General features: G+C 41.5%; 1 protein-coding gene across 2 annotated transcripts; it reads left to right on the plus strand.

The window, feature by feature from the left end:
* The first annotated feature begins 1,313 nt into the window (after nt 1-1,313).
* Nucleotides 1,314-9,187, plus strand: DUT (deoxyuridine triphosphatase). 2 transcript variants are annotated; one of them, XM_069866431.1, is made up of 7 exons: nt 1,314-1,419; nt 1,912-2,059; nt 4,292-4,383; nt 5,435-5,479; nt 7,404-7,478; nt 7,921-7,991; nt 8,440-9,187. In XM_069866431.1, the coding sequence occupies exons 1-7, from the start codon at nt 1,383-1,385 to the stop codon at nt 8,494-8,496; spliced, it is 525 nt and encodes a 174-aa protein (XP_069722532.1). In that variant the 5' UTR covers nt 1,314-1,382; the 3' UTR covers nt 8,497-9,187. The 2 variants fall into 2 exon arrangements, with proteins under 2 accessions (XP_069722532.1, XP_069722531.1); XM_069866430.1 differs by having other exon boundaries at nt 1,350-1,419; nt 1,897-2,059.
* Nucleotides 9,188-13,327: the final 4,140 nt, after the last annotated feature.

Genomic DNA, 13,327 nt, shown 5'->3' on the forward strand with positions numbered 1-13,327 from the left:
TTAGCTAAACCAATCGTGCATGGACGCGCAGCACGGGAAGGGGTATAAAAAGTCTTGTAAAATCAATAAAGATGGTCTTTTGGCCCACAACTTCTACGTGTCATGGATTGCCCCGACCGCGACATCTGGCGACCCTCGATGTGATCGCGGCACTTGGACCATAGACGGTGGACTGGAGACCTGTGAGGACTTGGACAACGGATCTGCAGAGCCATGAGTACCCAGAGAAGCTGAGTGGTAGAGGAGGGGGGCTCTGGAGCTGCAAGCTGAGCGGCGAAGGAAGACAGTTTCCAACGCTGCCGGCTGACCGGTGGGGGAGAGTCTCCAGAGCTGTTTGCAGAAGAAAGCACCTGGACTGAGGTGAGCTGCTGGGAAATACGGGTACTTCCTTAAGTAAGGAGGAGACAACGATGGTTTCCATGTGGAAAAACGATCCAGCAAAAATGGGGTGTTAAGTTAGAAGAGTCGGACTTGCGAAAAACGCTCCTATGGAGTAAAGAACAGGGATATGAAGCAACTACTGTAACTTCCTTTAAAGTTACTATCTGGAAGGAGGCAGGCGATAAACCAGACCAAACCTCCCCTGGTGGAGCTTGAGGCCCTTCCCTTTCATCCTGTCCCCTGTCACCTGGGAGAAGAGCCCAGCTCCCTCCTCTCCACAACCTCCTTTCAGGTAGCTGGAGAGAGCAATGAGGTCTCCCCTCAGCCCCCTCTTCTCCAGGCTAAACACCCCCAGCTCTCTCAGCCGCTGCTCATAAGGCCTGTTCTCCAGCCCCCTCACCAACTTCATTGCTCTTCTCTGGACTCGCTCCAGAGCCTCAACATCCTTCTTGTGGTGAGGGGCCCAGAACTGAACACAGGATTCGAGGAGCGGTCTCACCAGTGCCGAGCACAGAGGGAGAAGAACCTCCCTGGACCTGCTGGTCACGCAGTTTCTGATCCAAGCCCAGATGCCATTGGCCTTCTTGGCCACCTGGGCCACTGCTGGCTCACGTTCAGTCGCTGTCAACCAACACCCCCAGGTCCCTCTCCTCCAGGCAGCTTTCTAGACAGACTCCTCCTAGTCTGTAGCTGCACAGGGTTGTTGTGCCTCAAGCGCAGGACCCGGCATTTGGTCTTGTTATACGATTACTGAGAAGCAGCTTAACTCCCCTTTAGCTTAAATCAAAAACTACCCCCCTTTTTGTCACAGCGCCCCCTTCCTCTGTCAGAACGGGGCGCTCCCAGCACGACACCAACACCCCCCGGGCAGGGGAAGGGGGGAGGGAAAAACGGGGGTGGCCGTGTCTCCCCGGCTCCGCCCGCCGTGCAACCACAATCGCGTCCCCCGGCAGAGCGGGGAGCTCGGCTGGAAGGACCAGGAGGACCGAGGCCACAGCGCGATGCTGCCCCGGCGGCTGCCGCGGCCCCGCGGGCTCAGTAAGGGCCGGGCCCGAGCGCTGCGGGTGGGGGGAGATAAGGAGGGGCCGGGCGAGCCCATCTCACCCACGGAGGGGGGGGGGGGAGATGAGGAGGGGCCGGGGGAGTCCATCTCACCCGCGGAGGGGGGGGGAGATGAGGAGGGGCTGGGCGAAGCCATCTCACCTGGGGAGGGCTTTCATGCCATCATGAAGTCTTAGAATGGTTTGGATCACAAGGGACCTTAGAGATCATCCAGTTCCAACCCCCCCCCGCCGTCCCACTAGGTGGGTTGTACGGGGCCTTGGGCAGCCCGACCTAGTGGGCTTTGGGGAGGGGTCCGGGCGACACCATCTCACCCGCGGGGGAGACTGTGGGTTGGGCCCAGTCTGCTCCCTCCCACTCGCGAGGAGCGCGGGCGCGCACCCCCCCCCCAGTCCCGCCGGCAGTGGGCCGTGCCGGTTTGCGCGGGCTTTTTCCTCTCCCCTCACGGCTCAGCGATGCCCGCGCCAGAGGCCGTCCTGCAGCCGTCCCCTAGCAAGAGGCAGAAGAGCTTCGGGCCCGGGGCACCTGATGAGCGGCTCCGCTTCGCCAAGCTGTCCGAGAACGCCTTCACCCCCTCCAGGGGTTCTGCTCGGGCCGCGGGCTACGATCTCTACAGGTGAGGGCTCCTCGGCCCGGGTCGGCGCGGCCCTGTGCGAGGCGGGTCCTGTCACTGAGCGATGTGATCAGTTTTGCTGAAGCTGGTTTGTCTGTTTAATTATCTTGTCCTATAAATCTATCTCGTATCAAGAGATAATATGCAGACAATCTTCAGACATGGATAAATAACCGGAAAGAATAAGCACTCTCTTACCGTTGCAAGAATTTATTGATATAGAATCATCGAATAACCAGGTTAGAAGGGACCCACCGGATCATCGAGTCCAACCATTCCTATCAAACACTAAACCATGTCCTTCAGCATCTCGTCCACCCGACCCTTAAACACCTCCAGGGAAGGTGACTTGACCACCTCCCCGGGCAGCCTGTTCCAGTGCCTAATGACCCTTTCTGTGAAAGTTTTTTTCCTAATGTCCAGCCTAAACCTCCCCTGGCGGAGCTTGAGGCCATTCCCTTTTGTCCTGTCCCCTGGCACGAGGGGAAGAGCCCAGCTCCCTCCTCTCCACAACCTCCTTTCAGGTAGTTGGAGAGAGCAATGAGGTCTCCCCTCAGCCTCCTCTTCTCCAGGCTAAACACCCCCAGCTCTCTCAGCCGCTCCTCATAAGGCCTGTTCTCCAGCCCCTTCACCAGCTTTGTTGCTGTTCTCTGGACTCGCTCCATTTATATGGTTCTTTGTCTAAAACTAGTATATATGCCTACTGCTTCTGTAAGATGCTATGCCCTTTTTAGAAGGGCATCCAATTCAGCGCTGAATTGTAAAATAAAAATATTATTGCTTTTGCTTCAAAGACTTTGTCCTTTTCAATATTTTACCAGTGAATGAGTGTTTCTCACAGCGAGGCCCCACAAGATGCCCCCTAGAAGAGGAGGCAAAGAGGTTCTGAAATATCTGCAGCTAGGCTGTGGTTTGCATACTGCTTCTGAGATCAAATGCCATCACTACTTATATCTGAATTCCACTGTGACCTCTCTACCTTCTTTTTTTTTTTTGTGTTACTTAGCATAATCAGCCTGTTTTTCCTCTTCCTTCACCTATCTGACTTCCTTCCTGAAGCTTTGCTTAACTGCACTTGACACTTTTTCTTTGTATTCCTTCTGTCATATCAGGTTTGGTGTTGTTGTTCACTATATGCCTGGGAAAAGTCCCCCTGATAAAAAACAGAATCACAGAATCACAGAATAACCAGGTTGGAAGAGACCCACCGGATCATCGAGTCCAACCATTCCCAACAAACACTAAACCATATCCCTCAGCACCTCATCCACCCGTGCCTTAAACACCTCCAGGGAAGGTGAATCAACCACCTCCCTGGGCAGCCTGTTCCAGTGCCCAGTGACCCTTTCTGTAAAGAACTTTTTCCTAACGTCTAGCCTAAACCTCCCCTGGCGGAGCTTGAGGCCATTCCCTCTTGTCCTGTCCCCTGTCACTTGGGAGAAGAGGCCAGCACCCTCCTCTCTACAACGTCCTTTCAGGTAGTTGTAGAGAGCAATGAGGTCTCCCCTCAGCCTCCTCTTCTCCAGGCTAAACAACCCCAGCTCTCTCAGCCGCTCCTCATAAGGCCTGTTCTCTTTCAGTCTTTCCCAGTGTTTAAAAATCAGTTCTTCATCAAGGTCAAGATATGTTTGCCTTAAACAAGTAGAGCAGTGTCCTTGTGGTATCGTCACCCCTGCTTTTCATTAAGCTTCCTGTTGGGTAGTTTCAGAAAGTTCTTAAAATGTCTCTAGTTTGCACTTCCCAGCAGAATCATGCTATCAGTGAACTTCTGACCTGCTCAGAAAAGACAATATTGTTGTCTAAAGTTTAGCTTTATAGATTACCTTTTTTCATTTCAACTAGTTCATCTTCTGTAGAAAGCTAATCAGAAGAGTGTATTATCCTTAAAGTTTCTGCTTTGCACACAGGCTGCACAACCCCATACAACCAGTGGTTAATGTAAAGTGAAATCTGTATTTTTTGTCTGTCTTAGGAGTTAAAAGCCGCTTTAAACTAGCAATCCTCAGACTATGCTGTTCAAGTGACATGACTGAAATCTTAACCTAGTACCATCGAAATGTGATAATCTGGTGGTTTAGAATCTGTTTTAGAGTTTTGCTAATCTGTAAATATTTTTATATGAATTCCACGGTATAAATTCCCAGTAAGAATGATGGACTAATTTTGTATCTTAAGTGACAGAGAAGAAAATTTTCAAGATATTCTATGTAAACTAATGTTTCTTTTTTAATGTAGTGCTTATGACTGTGTGATACCACCCATGGAAAAGGCTGTAGTCAAAACAGACATTCAAATTGCACTTCCTTCTGGATGCTATGGCCGAGTAGGTAAGTCAACAGGCTATAAAAAGGCTGCAGAGTCATTGCAGAACAGGTCTGACACCATCTTCATGTTTAGATTCTGCCTAAAGCTTTGAGAAGTATTGTCACATAGTTGCATGATTTATTAAGCTTCATAATAGATGTTTCTTATCAAATACACTTGAGGTTTGGTGTATATCAAGTGACAAAAAATGATTAGCAAAAATTTTCATAATCTTATATGCACTTTTATGGGTTATTTAATAGTACATTATTTCTCTGGAGTTTGAGAACTCGAATCACAAAGACCAATAGGTAATGGGCATACAGAAAATACACCCCTGGGTGCTTAAAAATTAACCCTAAGGTGAGAGTATTTGTGTTGTAGAATCTGACCGTGTTTTGTGGTAGAACCTGTGCGAGATATTTTGTTAATTTTTGCGCATTCTTTTTCTGAACTGCATATAAATTCTTAAAGAAAAAAAACAATAGCCACTCCAATGGAAGAGCATGATCAGAGCTCATCTAGAAGAATGTGTGTGCATTTCTCTTTTGCCAGACAAAGAACATTTTGAAGAGAGAAATATTATAGCATTTCAAAGTAGGCTACAATAAGTTTAAAAAAAAAAAACCAAACAACTGCACGTAAGTTAATTTATCTCTGTATAATATTTCTTAGTAAATTGATTGCCAAATACTGCTTTTCTATCCTAACTTGAACAGATTGACCTAATAATCTTGAATTACTCCAGATCACCGGTAGCTACCAAAAGTATACCTAGATTAGATATTTGTCGTCTGCTCCAGCTGCCTTTCTTAGAGAAACCTACTCTGTAATTGGTGGTCTAAAAGATATGCTTATATCATTTAAAGATTGCAATTTCATTGTAGCCTGTAGCAGCTGTTACTTTGTTTAGTATATGTTAACATACACAATAGTTCCTGTAAAGTCATGTTTAATTAGAAAGAATGTGGAAACCATTCTTGCTGCCATGACTGTGCAAACACTGACAAATATTGTGTAAGATTTTTAAAAGAAGTACATCATTATACTTACAAAAAAATTCTTGTTTTCTAGCACCGCGTTCTGGTTTAGCTGCAAAGCACTTCATAGACGTTGGTGGTAAGATTTTTATTCTTTTTACTAAGACCTTATAAATCTTGATTGCAGAATTGCTTCAACTTCAAATTATAATACATGTAAATTAATAATGCTAGCTGCATTGGCAGTCTGGCAAAAGGAGATAACTGGGTAATACCTCTGAGAACCAGTGCATCATAATTATTTTAAAACCCGCTAAATTATAAAAATTACTGATTTTTTCTTTAAATAACCACTTTGTACTTTTGTAGGCAACGCCTGATACAAAAGGGTTTTTTTTATTTAGGCTTTAAAGCTGACAACTTGTGCTCCTCTTTCTCCATTTTGACTAAACACTTGTGGTTTTTTCAGTCTAGTATAGGCTCTGAATTCCCTACCCCGCCATGACTGTTGTATACGTGGTCTACTACAGTGTAGTCCTTTAAAGTGACACCTCTAAAAAATTTTTTGTTCTTTATATGAAAAAATACAAACACAAGAAGACAATTTACTGGAAGCGCTCAGCAGGGTGACCTAGGATCAGATTTTAAAGCTGACAATTGACAAATTGTGAGTAACATCTATTACTAACAGCTAGTGGCATACTTCTTATTAAAAAGCAAAACAAACCCAAAGTAATTGTTACACAAATTTAACTTGTCCTGCAGAAGTACTTTTGTCACAGTAAGAGTATTATCTATTTAAGGAAAAATAAATTGCCAGAACTCCTAAGGGTCATGCAGAAAAATTGGGATTGTGCAAGAATATGTTCAGAATTCACATCTGCGAGGTGTGGATGCTTTCCCAGCAACTGACACGCCAAACTTCTGACAGTAAGACAGAATGTCAGACTGCCGATTCCAATGCATGTTGTTTTCCAAAAATGTCTTTGATTATTTCCACCCAATACACATAATTTATAAAACTGCTTTAGTGCTCAGCAACACATATAATTATTGCAACTTGCTGTTCCAGAACAACAGAATGCTAAGGTTGTTAACATGTTTTGTCAGCACACATGGTTACATAGAGTGAGTTTGTGACCCTATACAGAAGGAAAACTGTTCAGGTCTTCCCAGATCATATTTTCCTGGATCCTCCAAGGATCCTGTATTCTTTGCTATAAATATTAGAGTTCGAACTCAGAATCCACACACTGGTTAGACTGAGTAAGGCTGTATCAGTGGAGGTGTGATACATTTAAAGAGAAAATTATTGGTAGTACTTTGTATGCAGGAGCCTGGAGATGTCTCAGAATGACATGTAATTTTAGTATTTGAATTATTTCTACAAGTAGACTTCAAAACACATGCTTTGGTCCGCAAGGAAGCCTGAACTCCAGTTTTTCTACTGGAGATGTGCTTTCTGTTTCTGAAAACCCCCAAAGGAGGAGAATATGGTTATTTTAATGTGTATTGGTAGATAGTGTTCTGAACTATTTGGTTAATGAAGTAATGTAAAATTTAAGATCAGACTTGTTTTATGGTATTTATAATTGAATGTAGCTGAATGACAATGAGTTCCTTAAAGATTTACTTCTGTTACCCTGCTCAACATACAGGATTTGGATCTGTGCAAATCCATAGCTTTCAAATTAAGTTAAGTTAAAGTTAAGAACAGATTTCTGCTTAACACTCAAAAGAGCTGAAGTTAGCAGAACATACGGAGGCTGAGTTTAGTCCAGCTGTCTTGATTTCAGCAAAAGCATTACAACTAAAATTAGTGGTACAGTGGCAAAACACTTGTTGATATGCAATAGTGGTTTTCATTTCTTTTTGCAAGACTGATGAGCATTTTTATATATTTCAGTATTTTCTTATGTATTGTTTAATTGTGCATGAGTGGTATAAAGGATGTCAAAATGAGATGCTGCAATCATCTACTAATTTAAATCTTATCTAATCTATTTCTCTAATCTGGCAACAGTTATTAACTGAATATCCCTCTTAACTCTTTCTTATGACAGCTGGTGTAATTGATGAAGATTATAGGGGAAATGTTGGTGTGGTACTCTTCAACTTTGGCAAGGAAGCTTTTCAAGGTAAGTGTTAGGCTTCACAGAGGCTGTTTTCAGCCACCTCACTGGAAATGGAAACCTAATTTTTCTTTAAAAGTCTGTGAAGAGTTAAAATTAGTAGAAAACATTTTTCTACTTAAAATTAACTAAAACATGGAAACTTAATCTCCATCTCTGCATTTATACATATTTATCTCAGTATTTAAACATAAAGACACTTAGGATGCCACAGCAGGAATGAGAGGAGATGACTTGAGCAGGTACTGCTGCTCAAACGTCATGTTAAAAGGACCAAGCACAAGTTCACCTTCTTCTGTGTTTTTCTGGGACTAGTAATATCTGCTTAACTAAGTTTCAACTAAGTGTTTACACTTCAGTACATTCTGATACTCTCGAAAGGGGACTTTCTAAACTTCGTATTGATTGTTCACTTTTTTGAAGGAACTAATATTTTAATCCATTGCAGTTAAAAAAGGGGACAGGATTGCCCAGCTCATCTGTGAACGCATTTTCTATCCGGAGCTGGAAGAAGTTCAAGTAAGTTGCAGAAAGAAAATATTTCTGCTATTTTTGATAATTAATAGTTTAAGATAAGTGTATATTAAGCCCAAGTTTATGGTACAGATAAATACTTAGCTACTTAAAAGCTTTAAAGTTACATCAAGTGTTTAATCTGCATTGCTACCTGAATAAAAACCTTGATGCTTTACATGCATTTACATGGGATTTTTTGTGTGGTTTCCAGAGTTAACAGGTACTTGAGAAACACTTCAGTATATACTAGAAACAGTTGTGTCACAGTGTGGGGTATGTTTAAACTTGAACAAAAGAGTATTCTAAAAAGTCTCAAAAAAATTTTGTTTAGTTTCTCAATTACAGCTATTGTTACGAGTAAGCGTACCTTCCTCTGTGACAGACAATACCTGTTGTATAGAAACAAAAGCAATTTAAGACACTAAACCAATTTATTATTTATGTCTTTCAGGCTCTAGATGATACAGAACGTGGTGAAGGTGGCTTTGGTTCTACTGGAAAGAACTGAAAATTATTTGAATACGATTTCTGTATTTTTTGTTGTGCTACTTAAATTTTCATTAGAAGTAGGATTTTTGAGAATGTAAAAAGTTTTATTCAGACTTCTCTCCATCTGTTCTGTCTAGTTCTACAGACAGTGAATTCATCCACATTATGGGGAAGATGTTCACGACTGACCTGATTGATTAGTTGATGGAGTATTTCTTATTTTTACACGTTCAGTCCTCACTAGCAAGAACTTCATTGTTTATGTACTAATTATGCCCTAATAAATTAAAAGAAAAATAATGTAGTGATTTGATATTATCTTACTCACCTGAACCAAAATGGTCGATTGTTCCCTCGAAAGTTAGTGTTAATCCTCTGAAAGCTGTCTCACCTGTAGCTCAGTATTTCATGGCAAGAGCCTGTTTCACACAGAGTTGGTGATAATGCAGGTATTGATAGGACTTCTGCCTCTGACCCCTAGATCAGAATAAGACAAAGACATTTCATATTGCATCTTCTGTAACCTGTCAAAATACTTGTGCTTCTGTTGAAAGCTCAAGTTCTGTCTTTGATCCCAAGCTGATCCTCATACAGCCGATTTCTCAGTCCTATTTAAAGAGTAGGCAATACAGTGTTTAAACTAAATAACACAGCTTATCTGGAAATAGCTTCTATGTAGTAAATAAATGCCATGAAATATGTTGTTGAAATATTTGTTGACAGATTTGTTAAGAAACTGTATGGAAGAAAAATTCTGACTTACTAAAATAGTGCAAAAAGTGCTTTTTCCAGTTCTGTTTTGACCAGTTAAAGTAGAACTCCTGGAATCTGTCTCAAATTGTAATGCTTCTTTAAGTGTGGGAATCTTAAATGACTCAAGCTTTCAGGTGAAAGAACATGCTCACAAGAGAAAGGACAAAAAGGAATTTTGCCACTTCACAGAAAAGATTTAGAAAAGGCTGTGAGGCTCTAAGATGTTTTTTTTCTCCGCATCTGTCTGTATTCTCTGTTTTGGTTTTCTTAGCTGAAAGGTCACAGGTCTGAAATACTGTGATTAAGTAGTGTCTCAGCAGTGGAAAGCTAGGCCCTCAGGTAGACTAAAACGTTTGCACCATTCTTCTCTTTGGCAATCTCAGATCATAATAAACCTTGTCTATGACTAACCATTGCCAGGGAAGCAGGCCCATAATGTTGCACAGTTTATATATTTTACCTTCCCCAAGGAGCTGGGAAAAGTGTAATATGACAGCAGTCAGATGACTTCATTCACAGGATAGTCGTTACACTGACTTGGCAGTGCTGAAACAATAGGTATATTCATCCCCAAAGGAAAAAAAAAAACTAAAAGCCACTGCAGGGGATGCACCAGCACGAGTCCTTTTAAAAAGATACTACAGCGTGACCTCACTTGGAATAGCAACCTACAAGATAAAAGTTTTGTTGATACTTATCATTTGTTGTACCTGTTGGAAACTGATGTACTGGAGAAGCATGAATTGACAGGACCATGCCAGCTGCAAGCTGCAAGCTGGCATCATCTTAGATCTAAGTGTCGCTACCAAAAAGAGCTCACTCAGTTTGAAAATTGCTATAGTCGAGGTCCTTCTCACTGTTTCTCCATACTTGCCTAGAGAAGCATCTAACGAGTTTAAAATTACTGCGAGGCTCTTCCCTGTAGGACCTTATAAAGTCTGTCTTGCCTGAAACAAGGGAAGTGCTTTCAAGTTCACCTCTGCACTTAACTCTCCCTGTGCATCAAACCATTGCACTAGGGTAACAAATTCTGATGTGGTTTTGCTTCAATGTGAGCAGCAGATCTATAGAAGACAAACCTTAACCAGGTGATAAGTTGCACACCAGGGTATTGGAAGTTCCTGAGTTGATACTTGCTACTGCAGAGCAGGACCTGTATTGAAACCTGTAGAAACTTTTTGGTTTGGTGGTGAGCAGAGAATTCTCGTGGCAGTATTTGCTTATTTCTGGTTCAAACCATGCAGCCTATATATCTTCTCCCTTGCTTTTTTTTTTTCTTGAAGAAAGTCCTGTGATTTCATTCATATGAAAAGCAAACCCTCCAAATTACTACTTACGCTACAGAAGTATTTTACCTTGGTATCTGGTAAATGTACACAGGAGGCATAGAACAGTACCTGTTGCAGAACTTAGTTTTTAACTTCCCCTGGCTCCTACACATACAACTTGCCCCCTCCATATAAGTGAGGAGAAGACATTAGACTGGCACTTCTTCAGCAAGTTTTAAATAACCCTCTTCATAAGGTATATTTTAAGCTTTAGTTGGCACATTTGATCCTCTTTTAAGCAAAAATCAGTATGTTTACAAATTTGTGTATCAGCAAAAGAAAGAGAGGACTGCAAAACATGTTGATTTTATTTATCACTTTATCTGAGAACTGTCCTGCCTAAATTAGCTAGTTGTAAATTCGTTTTGTACTCAATTAAAAACTAAGCGTTTCATTGACTGAACAACACGCGTGAGCAAGTAACCTCATGAGAGGCTAGACATTTACATGCATCGGTCTCCTTTCTTGATAGGTTCATGGCTCCAGGACCTGCTACACAGGCGTGATTCATAATCTATAACAGAAAATGGCTTTTAGAGGAAAAGGACATTACTAACAATTTGCTTCCTTTCTTTTAGAAATGGATCTTACTTGTTTCAAATAGAGAAAATCCAGCCTTGAACTCCAGGTGAATTGGGAGGAGAATGCTAACTTTTAAATTAAAGTGCTTGGCTCCAGATTCACTCCCATGGTTTGGGTTCTATTTTGAGATCTGAAAGGGTTTGGGTTTCTGCTAGACTGAAATACTGACAACGAATTTTATTTCCTTGGCAAGGCAGAAGCTGAAATGGGTCTTGAAGGAAGAGATGATCACTATTATTTGGACTCTCCTCTTACAGACAAAAACCTTACAAGCAAAATTACGGTAATGATACCATTGGTCTTTAGTCCTTTTCTTGGTTCCTCAAAGCATTAACCTGGTCTGTAATGACTGTGAATTTAAGCCCTGCTTCCTCAGTTCAGCTACAGCTATGTTACTCCATGGCATGTTAAGAATGTTTTGGATCCATTTAGTGTTTTCAGTAGCTCAGCCACTAGATGGCACTTAAAGTTTGCTTTCTTTTCCGCTGTTTTTCCAGAAGTATTTTTCAAAGATCTGTTCATCTGTAATTAAGAGTTGATGACTCCCATTGGGACTATGTTGGCGGAAAGCAAGATGCAGCAATATTTGAGTGAAAGCAGGCAAAAGTATAACCATTAAAGGGGGAACAATGACTATAATTTAAATAAGATTTGGGTGGTTGCAGTGTTTGCATAATCCCTTCTGGCATGCAAGAGCAGAAGAGAAGCCTGTGGCTTTGCTCTCCTGCTGCGTTTTAGCAAAAATGGAAAATTGCAATGAACAGCAACATTTTTCCTATCTTTCATATTCACTTTCTTCTTGCTCCCCCTTCCTCCATTCTTTCAAGCAGAATGCAGGCTGCTAAAGGATTGCATTGTAATGAAAGTAATCTATAGCTTGGTAAACTCTGCAGTGGATTCTCCAAATCAGATTCTTCTTGCTGCATGTTCAGCAGGATAAAAACTAAAATTTTCTTAATCTGTGTTAACCCAGTAAAGGCAGGTACAGTAACCGGAATTATGTGAATTTTTATTAAGGTTCCCTAGTTTCCGTGTTGGTTGCTACTCCTGTAATAGTGGAGTTCGGTGTTCTTGTGTTTGTCTTCCTTCCTCACCCACCTCCCCCCCCCCCAACTTTTCCTAATTTATTTTTTTTTAAATAACTATCATTGTATTTTGGCTTAAATATGGTTAAATAAGTTTTGGTATTAAGCAAACTTCTGTGACCCTGCCTATTTCCTGTCCTGTCAAACCTTTCCTTGTAAGAATAACAGTGTCCTTTTATTTGGTGGAGTGTAGCATGATGTTTTTGGCAGGCCCAACATTTTTGACTTGCATAAATTTGTGACCTCAAGTGCAAGAAAAATGAATGCTTGCTTCAGTGCCTCATGGTTTCTGCCTAAGAAGAAAAGTGTCCACATCACTAACCATTACAATTTCTGAAGGAAAATTATCAGCACACTTATTCCACCTGAATGCACATGACTGCACTTCCAAAGAAAAGAATCTGAATTAAAAATAAGTATTTTGCACCCAGTTATGTAAGGTACCAAAAGTCTGAAAATATGGGGCAGACAGTACTGCCTTTCTGGTTTCTAGAATTGGCACACATGGCACTTCCTTCACTAACAGCTATTTGGAAATCTCCTCCTCAGCAAGGATGTGATTCTGCAGAGGGTAAATTCGGCTCTGCTGCTGGGCAAAGAATTTCATTGCATAATTAAAGGTTGCAGGATCGGGTCTGAAGTGAAATAACGTAATTATTTTCCTAAACTTTCCCTCCAGTAACAGGATGGTTCTTTAGCTCTTTACCACTAAAGTGATGCTTTTCACCTACTGTGTTAGAATACAGTGAGGAAACCTTTTACCCTGCCAAGTCTGAAAACTTGACAGATTAATTTTATAATCTGAGAGCCCTCATCCAGAAAGTAACTGTTGTATTAGTGCGTCCAATATGCTTACATAAACAAATGTGAGCTCTATATGCATACTTAGACTTTGATGTTTCTTTTCATTGTGCCACAGAACTGTAATACTAATTACTGGCTTTTCAGAAAACATTGTAACAGAAATTTTGTATTAATTACTATTGCTTGCAGCCTTAACATTTAAAGCCAACATCCTTCAACTGAAGTTATCCTCTGACCACTATTGATTACAGCAAAGGAATGTTTGATTTTGTTTTGTAATAGGAAAAGGAAAAGCCAG

Source organism: Phaenicophaeus curvirostris, chromosome 12 (assembly GCF_032191515.1).
Source record: "Phaenicophaeus curvirostris isolate KB17595 chromosome 12, BPBGC_Pcur_1.0, whole genome shotgun sequence".
In the NCBI taxonomy this organism is placed as follows: Eukaryota; Metazoa; Chordata; class Aves; order Cuculiformes; family Cuculidae; genus Phaenicophaeus; species Phaenicophaeus curvirostris.